The sequence below is a fragment of the Cryptomeria japonica genome, chromosome 1 (genome assembly GCF_030272615.1).
Source record: "Cryptomeria japonica chromosome 1, Sugi_1.0, whole genome shotgun sequence".
NCBI classification, from domain to species: domain Eukaryota; kingdom Viridiplantae; phylum Streptophyta; class Pinopsida; order Cupressales; family Cupressaceae; genus Cryptomeria; species Cryptomeria japonica.
Genome location: NC_081405.1, coordinates 708,322,707 through 708,335,908, shown reverse-complemented (window position 1 = coordinate 708,335,908; position 13,202 = coordinate 708,322,707). Strand labels below are relative to the sequence as shown.

Genomic DNA, 13,202 nt, shown 5'->3' with positions numbered 1-13,202 from the left:
AAAAAATAAAACTAAAACCACGTTTAAAAGCCAAAAAATATTGGTTGGGCGTATGATTTTATATAAAATTAGGAAACAAACTCCTTTTTTTGCTGCGTTGGATAAAGTATAATAATATCATAATTTTAGGTAAACGGTCATCTCTTCAATCACATGTTGGTTTCCAAAACACCACTTGTGTTTGTTATGTTGACTGATAATAACTCAATTTGGAAATTAGGTTGTAAGTAGATATACCACTTTTCCATGTTTCAAATCTTTGTCAAATGTGAGGTTAGTCATCAACCATTTCTAAGTTTGATTACTTTGATTGCTTTCATTATATTTAAATATGAAATGTTTTAATAGTTTAAATAATGATTTAAAAAAAAAAAATTTGGAGTGATTTTAGTATATGTTTTGGTTTATGTTAGGATATTTGTCTAGGTAGTTGAGGTGTTTTATTCGGTTTAGTTCTTGTAAGTGTTTTTTTTTTTAATGTTCAGGTATTGGTGATTGTGAATAGTTTTAGATTGGTTTGTAGGAAGTTAGTACGGTGTTGATATTTTTGCTTTGTTGTATATATTTTTTTGTTATATGATGTTGAGGGGTAGGGGATTCATTAATAGACCTCCAATAATATAATTAAAAAGTATGTTTTTCGATAATTGGAACAAACAAGGTTCACACAAATGTGCGCTTTGCAAAAAGGAAGACTAAGTTGTTGATCATGTTATTCTCAAATGCAAATCTGTAGAATATTATTGGAAAACAATGATGGACAATCTAAGCTGGCAAAGCCCAATCTCCTTGAATGCCAATGCAATGTTTAATAGGTGGTCAATGCTACACAAGAAAGCAGTCTTCTCTAGCATCTAGATTGTTTCACCATCTAATATGGAAAGAAAGAAATGGAAGGATATTTCAAGACACGAAGATTCCCAAAGAAAACTTGATCCACAAAATAAGCCTTATATTAGAAACATTCAATAACTTGGATGTCCAACACAATCCTGAGCTTGATGACCTTGATTTTGGCTCAAATAACTAGGACTATGGCACTTAGCGCCATGGTCTAGTCAAAATGGAACCAAATTTGAACCCTTAATATTTGATAAATTATAGAGTAGGAAAGTGCTCCTTGATGTTGGCTTTCTTCAAAATTTAAACAAAAAACATGCGAAGTTGTGTATAAATACATCTCCCACCCCCTCATTTAAATATCTACATCTCTCATTCAATTCACATCAAACGTGTTTCAATTAAGCACTTTCAATTAGGCATCTTCAAGGCAGCAAAGGAGAGACCTGAAGTCAAGCATTCAAGTTCAACATCATGATCAAGTTTATGTGTTCCTCTATGAATGGAGACATGCATTAACTCCTATCAAGCAACATCAACCTTTCATGAAGGCTTTAAGGTAAGATGTTCATAGAAAAGGTATCATTTGTACACTCAAGCATTTCCTTAAGGTTTTCAACATGTGCCCTACTTGGGGCAAGCTCTTTCACATCATATCATAGCTATAGCGGAGGTTCTTAGGGTTTGACTTAGGCAAGCCCCTATACAACACAACATTTTCCCTCTTTTCTATGTGCGGGTTACATATATGACTGCTCAAAGTTGTAGAGTTGGATCTAGTGTAAACTGAGACTTATAGTTCCATATTTTGAATTGGCTATAACTCCTGAACTATATCAATTAGCACACTTGTTTGACACTTTTTAGCCAAATTTCAGAGAGCATGATCTTGTGAGTATTCTAGTCTACAGTTCAAAGTCTCAGGTTGTGGGGCAAATATCAGGACCATGGCGCCTAGCACAGTGGTTCAACAAATTCAAGCTTAGATTTTGGTGACATGTTTAATTTTGTGTCTTATTTCTAGATCTATACTTTTGTGCTTGTTGTTTGATATGTTTATGTAAACTTGTCAATTCCCTAGCATTTTACCTCGATCTTGCATAATTTCTTATCATAATCATATCCAATCGTATCAATAAAAAAGGTACCAATCAACCAAAGTGCCCACCTCTCCCAAAGGATTGAATTTGGGCCTAATTGGTTGTTTTCCAATGAATGTGAGGATTGAGAATGATTTATAGTTTTCATGTTTAAGCTTGTGAATCAACTTCCCCAACATCTCGGCAAGTTATAATTATAAATTACTTTAAAATTTTGAGTAAGGTATTGTTAAAACTCTTTCAGTAACATCATGACAATGCCATAAACCAAAGACCAAGGAAATACTTTCTACACACTATTAAAAAAATTCTAACAAATAGGGTACAAATTTAAATTTAAGATCAAGTAGGCCTCTAGATTTGATGTTTTCTTAATTAGATGACAAAATATATCATCTAGAAGAGGGTATGCACAATATAAAGTCTAAAATGAAAGGAGAATGGATACTATGAAAGGAATAATGTTACCTCTCCAAGACTTTTTTAATAAGTTATCAATCTCATAACCAAATGTTCATCCCCACACCCCACTCAACCAAAATTTTCTAGTCAATTAGGATGGATCATTATGGCAACCCAATCTTGATCAAAATGTTAGCACTTATTTTGGACCTTAGACCTTATTATTGAAGGTGGATATTATTAAGATGATTGTAAGGATCCACTTACTAAGAATCAAATGGTGAATCTTTTTATGTATATCGAATTCCAAGTATGAGATTGGGTTTTATAAGTTTGAAACCAAAGAACCAAATATTCTTAAGGAAACAAAAGAAGAATAACAAGCTTTGACCTAAATATTGAGGTCTATATAAAATTTTGTAAAAGATTGGTAATGTAGCATACAAGCTCAAGTTACCTCCACGAATAAAAATACATCTATTTTCATCTCTCTTGTTAAGGAATGTCATTAGACAACAAATTCCAGTACGGAAAGTGGTACCTAAGCTTGATTATGATGGAATAATTGTCTTGGATCTTAAATTAATACTCAAGACATGCAAAGAAGTTGAGGTCTAGGACAATCATAAAATATCTTTTGCACAAATATATTATGCTTATGTAAAAAGACGATAAAATACTACATCTTTAATCTATTTATTATATTGAAATACATGATTATCTTCTTTTAACTCTCATAATTTTTATTACATTACTTATAAATTGACATGCTAAATCAACCTTATTAAAATTAGAATACTAGTATTACCTAAGTATTAGTTAAACATCATATTACAAATTCAATTCTTGAAAATTACCCCTTCAAAAACATTACATTTTGTTTCCCATTGTTTTTTTCCCTTGTAAAAAAAAAGAGTACACTTCTCAAACAAACAAAGCACAGTATTGCCATTTAATAGTCCAAGCAAGTACGACATATTCAACAACAAATGGAAGCCAATGATAAGTTCTAAGATGGATTGACCAATTCTTCCCATGTCTAGCAACAAGTGGCAGCTCTAGTACTCCATATGAAAATGAAGTGGATCATATGTTGTTAATGTATGTGTTTGATCATTTTGTTGCCTCTTAAACAGTCTTCCCCTTAATGATCACAAGCACATCACAAATTCCATTTGTTCAACGCAACGTAATGTAGTATTACCAACTTGAAAATAATACACTATTAATAGACCATTTGTCCACATCTCATAAGTAATCAGTCTTCTTAAACCCCCAATCAAAGTCAAACATATATATTATAACATCAATTCAATTACCCACAGCTAGTTTAGGGGGGGACAAGTCCTTTTACATCATCAAACTTCTCTTCCCACAACTCAACTACTTCCCTCCCCCTAGCCCACCTATTGCCATGACTCAAACTTTATTAGGTTAATTCAGTCACCATCACAGACTAGGAATTGATAAAGAATGGATCCAATGGAACTTATACCATGTCCACTGAGCACCAAGTTCATAAAAACTTTAGGTGGTCCATCCATAAAAAACTAACTCCAAGAAATTTTTTAGCCATAGCTTACATTTTTCACAAAAACAAATCACAATCACATCAGATCTCTTCAACCACTCAAATCCCACACAACCACTTAACCCTAATCAAGTGCTTAATCAATATATTAAGAGCTAAATGAGATCCAACATTTGACATTCAAAGAAAGGAAAAGATAGATATATATTGATTAAAAATGATTTACTTTTAGTATATGTCCACAGCCACAAATAGTTTTTTATGCCTCCCTGAGTGTGACAACATGAATGTCTGCTGCCTTCCTTTCTCCAATGCATAGTTTTTGCTCTCTGAATTGTCCATCACAGGTGCAGGAACAAGTACCCACAGCAGATTGAAAGGATATGCGTAAAATATATGCATCAGTCCAGATTGACAACTGCATCATTCGGCTGGTTTTGGATCTAGCTATGAACCCATTTGGTCCGGACAATTTAGAAAAGCTGCACAGAAAGCAAATCGATCAGTGGATTCCACATTGGTCTGTCCTTTCTACTACACCCACTTTTTTTTAGGCTGCATTTTGTATCTTTGGTGCCTTTACCGGCTCCATTCATTTGGATAGACATATAAAATTATGAAATTTTTTATGCTTTTAGAAGCCTCTGAGAAGGCCACTTTTAACTGTTAGGGTTCCTCTATGTGGGTGTTTTTATAGGCTTGTGATTATCTACAGGGATTTCACTTATTGTAGGAGTTACGGCAGCAAAATGCAGTCTTTATGTACGGTCTATATTCTGGAGTTTTTCAGCTGTATACAGACTCTGATACTTCTGTGATAAACAACAGAAAAGGTCAGTATTCTGCTCTCTGCAAAATTTGGTGTTCATTGTTCATCACATCAAATTTTCAAAATACTAACTACTGCTTACAAGGTTTAGTCTGATTTGTATATATACACAAACTTGGTATAAGCAATATAGAGATTTCAAATTGCTGTTCAGATATATGATTCCAACCCTTTAATGATCTAGTATACTGTTATGTGAATTTTTATCATTGATTTCTTTGCATGTAGTTAACTGGATGTATTGGCATTCTGTAAGTCTTCTTTTTTTGGTTTTTGAGATTTTGTACAATTGTGATGGAAACCTAACTTCGTTATTTTATATTAAATTACTCTGATTGACTTCAAAAGACTTAGTACAGGTTTTTGAAGGTTGTGGCAGGAAATCTGCTGAGATTTTCTTTTGCATATGATTACAATTTTGCTTATGGGTATGGCTGTGTTAGATTTTTAGGGTTTTGTAATAATGTTATTGTCAAGGATAGAAACAGTAAGTACATGAATATGTGTAAAAGCTGGTTGTGTACATAGAAACATAAAGAGATGCAAAGAACATGTTCTTATTTTTGGGCGTGTGTGATTAATGTCTGAATAGGAAGTCAGACACTGCTAAGAGCATATGGTACATACACAGTTATATGGTTATACTTATTGAGCACATATATACATTTTATTTGGGTAATAGAAAAAACTCTAGCTATATAGAAAATGGTGCATATAGAGTTATGGATACAAGTATCTACAGACACATACAAAGCTACAGCTGTCTGTGTGTATTATCACTGGTTTTACATGAGATGGGTAGACAAACGTACACAATCCAGATATAGTTGTATGCGATCTGTATAAATACATTTATAACTATCTCTGTGTGTACAAACTTCTTGTAAATAAAGTGGGTACATACTACATATACATACAGAGAAAATGCATTCAAAACATGTGGGAGCTAATCACTTATGATGGTGTGGGTTTATGTTTTGAAATGCAGTTGGAGTAAATAGTTTTTGATTGACAGTCATTTTGTATCAGTTATTTGTCTAATGATAGAAAACTGAGTGCGATTAGAAACATTCATTAAAAATATATATATATTTCATAAAGTTTTTTCATAAACTGTAGAAAACTCATGCCAACCACATATCCACATTTTAGTCATAACAATCTCAATCAAGGGTCCTTTATAGACATTCAAGAAAATATTAAAATAACATATTCTTCAGCCTGAAAATCATGGTACCTTTCCTTCTCATTCTGACAGAACATATCTTCATCTGAAAGTTTACAGATTTACATTTCTTTATTAAACATTCGACTTTCTATGTACAGATTCTTCAATTAAAACTTCTAACTGCTAGGCCCTTAATGCTACCATGAGATCAAGTAAATATTACATAGTCTAGATCTGTTGAAATGACTATTCCTAAACATTATGTTTGTGACTGACACAATTTTTTTCACAGCATGAAATAACACATTGTTTTTGTTGTTTACAAGGAAGGCTGGCAAAAGTACGAAGTAGATGTCCTATGAATTATTTTCAATGGATGTGGTTTGCCTGGCTCCCTGTATGCCATCTGAGAAACCTGTCAAAACACTTGATATGCTTCACAGTTGGCATTCAGGGAGACATGCAGAACTCAATACCTGATCAGCCTCACCACCCTCCTTTAAATATAACCAGGTGAGTTTTCTGCTAATCTTTGAAAATTCTTCTTGTTTTTTTCTTTTCCTCAATACCTGACTGAGGTATGCAACCCCTAGAAGCTCATTCTATGGGTGCAGTGTGACACTTAAGATTATTTCCTTACAGAAAGAATGGGTGGGTACCTTGTTCATCATGTTTACGAGGAAGGTGAAGAGAAACAAGAGTTGAATCATGTTCTATCAATTGGCTTACTAGTCTGTAACTCTAAATTCAGCTTTTTATTCAATTAAAAATAAGAGTCACCATATATTTCTCATTTTGACAGATGACTTTACAAAACTCAATTAAAGAAAAACAAATTTTATCTGATTAGCATCATCTTAGAAAGATGAGAAATTGTATTTTTATTATAATGATTATGTCCAGTCCATCATTAATTCTGTCTTTATATTTTGTTTTAGGAATTTTCTATTAATGATAGAATCATACTACTTCAATTTATCACCATGACAAATGTCTACTGATATAATATAAGGTACAATGTTGTTATTTATTATTAATAAGATATATAAAGGTGTTATTAAATGTTTGATAACTATAAATGTTTATAGTTTATCATGATATGTATTATTTGTAGAAAAATTTAGTTATACGTGAAAATATATGATTCTAGTTCAATTTTATATCTAAATAGAACTACTACATTCTAGAAATGAAAAAGAAGCTTTTTCAGTGATTAGTTTTTCAAAATATATAACCCTCTTTCTATATGTAACCTAACATGCAAGTGTGTTATTGTAAGTATAGATATATATGAGAATTAGAAATTGATTCATTAAACATTACATTCATAAAAAAGTTACAACTAACTTCACTCAATTTGATTGCATGAGCTAAAATCAAAATAGTTCATATCCAATATTTTTTATAGATGTATTTTATTTTATTTTTATTAGTGTTTAGATCAACCATTACTTGTGCTTCATTTATCTATCTTAACTAGGGCTTGGGGTACATTGTTGACTACATTTACGATCCTTACCCATTTACTCTCCCTTGCATTTCATTGTTGAATAGTTTAATATGGACACCTTTCCTGCTTTCCTTGCCACATTTGCTTCCTATCTCATTATGCTTTAAGATATCTCCCTATATCATGTCATACACTTGTGTATATTGATTCAACACTTGGTAAACCTATTATTTTACATCTCTTGATAGCTCTCCTCTATATGCCTATATTGATTCATCCTTTCTTGAGAAGCCTAGTAGTGTGCACATAATCAACCCATGTTTCACTTGCACTTACATAGGATGATGATACAACTTCTCCAATGCTTAAGGATGTTTTTATTGATGGCTATACTTTTGTGAACCTCTCTAATAAATATTCTATTAGGGTTGCCTATCTATGATGCATATCCTAGTGATGAGCTTTGCAATGATTTTACTTAGATTATATCACTATAAATGTAACCTTGCATGATACACCTTGTTTATGTTCACCTTCATACGAGGTTGTTTCTTCCATGTAGTTCATAATAGTCCTTTTCTTAAATGACTTTTGGCTCATGGTCTATTAACATGAAACATCTAGTAAAGACCATAGTGAAAGTTCCTTATCTTCTTATTATGTGGATGATGACCATTTGATTGGTGATGATTTAGTTTATGATGGATGGAACCAATATTTTTTATTGTTCTCTTTCTTCACACTCTAGTAGCCCTTCTTTGGAGGACCCCATTGATACTTCTTTGCATCATGATGATGTACCCCTCTTTGAAATCATAGATTCTTTTATGTTTTCATATCATATATCTTTGATTAATTGTAGGGTGCTCCCTTTAAAAAAAATTCTATTGAGAAAATATATGGTCCTTAGACATTCATAAAGAAGAAGCACCACATGATCTTATAATCTTTACTTGGCTTGTGTGAAGATAATGTGAAACTATATAGAAATTTATTTCTTACAACCTCCTTGAGAAATAGGTCTATGATTTACCTACACATCAATCTATATAGCATGTTGAACATGATCTTTTGCATTATTGGGACCCCATAATGAGTAGATTTGCACTTTAAGATAATCACGTTCATGATTATGAGAAAATAAATTTAATAAGTGGATTTGTGACACAATATTGTACAATAGTTGAGGTGATCGATTAGCTTCCAAACTACATGCTTCACTTATTTTCATAAGAACAAGGTACTTGTGAGGTTATTTCCATCAAGCCTAAGTGATCCCACATTCATCTAGTTTTATCCATTGCAACACGTTTCTACAACTTCTTATTTGAATTTAGTAATTCCATTCATGAAAATGGTAAAAGTTTATCTACTAATTGTCTACTTTTACTTTTTAAGATATCTCCCTATATCATGTCCTCACTTGTGTATATTGATTCAACACTTGGTAAACCTGTTATTTTACATCTCTCGATAGCTCTCCTCTATATGCCTATATTGATTTATCCTTTCTTGAGAAGCCTAGTAGTGTGCACATAATCAACCCATGTTTAACTTGCACTTACATAGGATGATGATACAACTTCTCTAATGCTTAAGGATGTTTTTATTGATGGCTATACTTTTGTGAACCTCTATAATAAATATTCTATTTAGGGTTGCCTATCTATGATGCATATCCTAGTGATGAGCTTTGCAATGATTTTACTTAGATTATATCACTATAAATGTAACCTTGCATGATACACCTTGTTTATGTTCACCTTCATATGAGGTTGTTTCTTCCATGTAGTTCATAATAGTCCTTTTCTTACATGACTTTTGGCTCATGGTCTATTAAAATGAGACATCTAGTAAACACCATAGTGAAAGTTCCTTATCTTCTTATTATGTGGATGATGACCATTTGATTGGTGATGATTTAGTTTATGATGGATGGAACCAATATTTTTTATTGTTCTCTTTCTTCACACTCTAGTAGCCCTTCTTTGGAGGACCCCATTGATACTTCTTTGCATCATGATGATGTACCCCTCTTTGAAATCATATATTCTTTTATGTTTTCATATCATATATCTTTGATTAATTGTAGGGTGCCCCCTTTTAAACATTTTCTATTGAGAAAACATATGGTCCTTAGACATTTTTTAAAGAAGAAGCACCACATGATCTTATAATTTTTACTTGGCTTGTGTGAAGATAATGTGCAACTATATAGAAATTTATTTCTTACATCCTTCTTGAGGAACAGGTCTATGATTTACCTACACATCAAGCTATTTATCATGTTGAACATGATCTTTTGCATTATTGGGACCCCATAATGAGTAGATTTGCACTTTAAGATAATCACGTTGATGATTATGAGAAAATAATTTAAAAATAAATGGATTTGGGGTACAATGTTGTCCAATAGTTGAGGTGATCCATTGTTTCCAAACTACATGCTTCACTTATTTTCATAAAAAGAAGGTACTTGTTAAGTTATTTCCATCAAGCTTAAGTGACCCCACATTCATCTAGTTTTATCCATTGCAACATGTTTCTATTTGAATTTAGTAATTCCATTCATGAAAATGGTAAAAGTTTATCTACTAATTGTCTACTTTTACTTTTTAAAAGCTAAGTGTGTTGGGAGCCTTTTCAACTTTTGACTACACCACCTCAGTTTTAACACTTACAAGTAAATAACTTCGTCAATATTTTGACAAGTTTCTCTATATAGTTGAAATTAGTTAAAAAATAGTTGGAACGCACAAAGAATAGTTAATAATTAACATTTTTTCAACCATCAACTATTTTTCCTCCTTTTTGTAGCATTTGTAAAATAAATAAAACTTTAATAGAAAAATAATTATTTTGGAAAGTTACAATTTAATTTTTGTCAATGATAAAAAAATGCATATATAATGGTCTATCCACCAAACATTGAACCAAAATGCACCATTGTTCTAGAACTCTTTCTATAATTAAACCATTTCTTTTAATTGGTATCTAATCATCTATACAAAATAAATTCTTAAGGTGCTACATACTAAGTAGTTACATATCTTATTCATTAGCTTCCTAGAACAAATTTCACCACATGAATGGCAATACTACTTAAAAATGGAATTTGAATAAAGAAGTGGTAGAAAGTGGTGGATAATAGAACAATAACGGTTGATTAACATGCTACTCTTACATAAGAAACATTTGAAAAAATAATGGAATGATAAAAAAATAATATTAATTAAGAGTAGTTAAGTCAATACAAATTATTAATTCAAACAATTTACAAAATCATTTAATAGAAGAAATTTTTTAGGTCAATTAGGGAGATGAAATCAAGAAGTTGGAAATAGCAAAAGACATGTCACAATGAAAGTTGGAAGGGTATTGTACACGACTATTCTTATTTAGCATCTAGTTTAACCATCAAATATAAATTTCAGTCAACAAAAATAAGACAACTAGGAGAAGAGTACCAGTAGTTGAGCATGTACCAATTGTTGTGAGGGTTGTTGTTACTTTTTGCTCTAATAATAGTACAAATAAAAACTATTGTTTGAAACATAAAATATCAATTTTTGTGTGTTTATGCACCAATAGTTGTGACTTTAAAGTTGTTATTGTTAGAAAATGTACCAATAGTTGAGAAAAGTAACCAATCATGTGATGCCACATCAGTTGCACAAGTGTTGGGGCCTCTTTTGTACGCCTATTGGTTTCACTTTTTTGGGGGGCTGTTTTGGACACCTTGGCAAAAAGCATGCTAATGTGGCACCATACTTGATGATGTGGCCCTGAAACCTTAATTATAAGTTAGGGTGCACGACTACTGGGTCATCTCCCCTATTTACTCTTTTTATAAGGAATCGATATAAAATTGCTATTCATGTCAATGGGCCCTTGGTTGTTAATGAGCCTACCAAAGATCAAGTCTTGTTGAGTGCAAGGCTCCAACATCATAAGGGATGAAGCTGAGGCGAAATAGATACCCCTCAATCCTTAACTCTTAGTTGAAGAGGTTTCACCCTAAGACTCATACTCCTATATTAGATAGCTATAATCGTAAAGATGAAATATACGAAAACTAGAAAAATTCATCGATATAAATCTTTTCCTTAAATTATTGTAAGTACTATGCCGGAATTGTGAAGCTTTGTTTCTATTCAAATGAAGGCAATCACCATGACTTAACTGCATTGGATTCTTATGTAAATCCTATTTCTTTGTATTACAATAAAACGTCACGACTGACTTTGTTGTTCCCTATATATTCTTCACATTCTGCAACACTCTCTCAATTTCTGAACAGATTCAGGAATGCATGCTTCACTATTGGTTTGATTAAAACTATTTCTCAGAACTGTAGCTGCATTCATAAGTTATTTTTATAACTGGGAAAGTTAAAAGATTGTAATTCAATTAATTGCGTATAATTGATGAGGAGGATGGTATGTGATGAAAAAATCATCTATCAAAATGCGAACCCCTGAAAACATGTTCGAACCAGATTTGATTCTTGAATGAATTCGACATCTATATATTCTAACTTAAAAATTGATAAAAGAATGTTCAAAACTGTTTATATTATATCAACCTGCAAAACAATTACATATCTGTTACTTAAACTTCCAGTATAAACATACAAACTTAAACTACACTTGGAATGTTTTGTTAGTGGTTATAACGAAGTCTGAGCATTATAATTTGAATTGATTTAGTTTGCTCATATTGTTTTTATCAGACAACAGACTTACAATACAGGCCTCAATACTGTACTTGCCCTCCATTTTCGAAAGGTTATTTTAAATTTGAAAAACAAAATACAGGCAAAGCTGGTATATGTCTCTTTATAATTGATTTACTTTTCCATTATATAGGAAAAAAAAGAAAATGTCTTCAGGTTTTAAAATTGAAAACATGTTAAAGCTACTTAATTCAGTTTATATGTCTTATAAATTTTTGAACAATGTCTGTTTTATACTTTAATTGATATCGTTTGAGAGGTTTATTATAAATTATTTATTAAATAAAATATCAAATGTTTTTTTTAAATCATTATTTTCACACACACATACATATACATACATATATGTGTATGTGTATGTATATATGTATGTGTATGTGTATGTGTATATGTATACATACATACATACATACATACATACATACATACATACATACATACATACATATATATATATATATAGGCAAATATGTGCATATACATATATATTTTATGTATATATATGAATATATATATGCATATACTTTAATTTATATCATTTGAGAGGTTTATTATAAATTATTTATTAAATAAAATATCAAATGTTTTTTTTTAAATCATTATTTTCATACACACATACATATACATACATATACATATACATATATACACATATATGTATGTATATGTACACACACACACACACAGAGATTATATATATATATATATATATATATATATATATATATATATATATATATATATATATATATATATATATATATATATATATATATATATATATATATATATATATATATATGCGCATATATATATATGCGCATATACATATACATTTATATGTATATATATGAATACATATATGCATATATAAAGAGATTTGTTTGTGTATTCTATATAAAATAAAAATCTTTGAATGTAGTTTTTGGAAGATTGACATTATAATTTAGTTGTAAAATGGGGTTAAGTGGGATATATTTATTTTACATAGTATTTCTTTTTCCTCTTTCATCTTTTTCAATTATAACTTGAAGCTTGAGTATATGGATTTTTTTTCAGGTTTCTATAAATATATTTTTAAATAAATCTTAACAATTGTGTATATTAATACACAACTATTTCTATGGGATGCAACTTCTATTTATCT

General features: G+C 30.9%; 1 protein-coding gene across 10 annotated transcripts; it reads left to right on the top strand.

Moving 5' to 3' along the window:
- Positions 1 to 4,116: 4,116 nt before the first annotated feature.
- Positions 4,117 to 6,719, top strand: LOC131062499 (uncharacterized). Of its 10 annotated transcripts, none has more exons than XR_009110902.2 (3): positions 4,117 to 4,393; positions 4,607 to 4,706; positions 6,201 to 6,719. XR_009110902.2 is itself a non-coding variant. In XM_057996166.2 (3 exons), the coding sequence occupies exons 1-3, from the start codon at positions 4,634 to 4,636 to the stop codon at positions 6,556 to 6,558; spliced, it is 306 nt and encodes a 101-aa protein (XP_057852149.1). In that variant the 5' UTR covers positions 4,117 to 4,633; the 3' UTR covers positions 6,559 to 6,719. The 10 variants fall into 10 exon arrangements, 3 of the variants coding, with proteins under 3 accessions (XP_057852149.1, XP_057852148.1, XP_057852147.1); XR_009110898.2 differs by having other exon boundaries at positions 4,589 to 4,706; XR_009110899.2 differs by having other exon boundaries at positions 4,589 to 4,706; positions 6,197 to 6,719.
- The last annotated feature ends 6,483 nt before the right edge of the window (positions 6,720 to 13,202 follow it).

Coding starts and splice junctions, on each gene's coding strand:
- LOC131062499 (XM_057996164.2), top strand. CDS start 4,634: ATGTACGGTCTATATTCTGGAGTTTTTCAGCTGTATACAGACTCTGAT. Junction 4,707..6,196: donor TGTGATAAACAACAGAAAAG/GTCAGTATTCTG, acceptor GTTGTTTACAAG/GAAGGCTGGCAAAAGTACGA. Junction 6,384..6,463: donor CCTCCTTTAAATATAACCAG/GTGAGTTTTCTG, acceptor TGCAACCCCTAG/AAGCTCATTCTATGGGTGCA.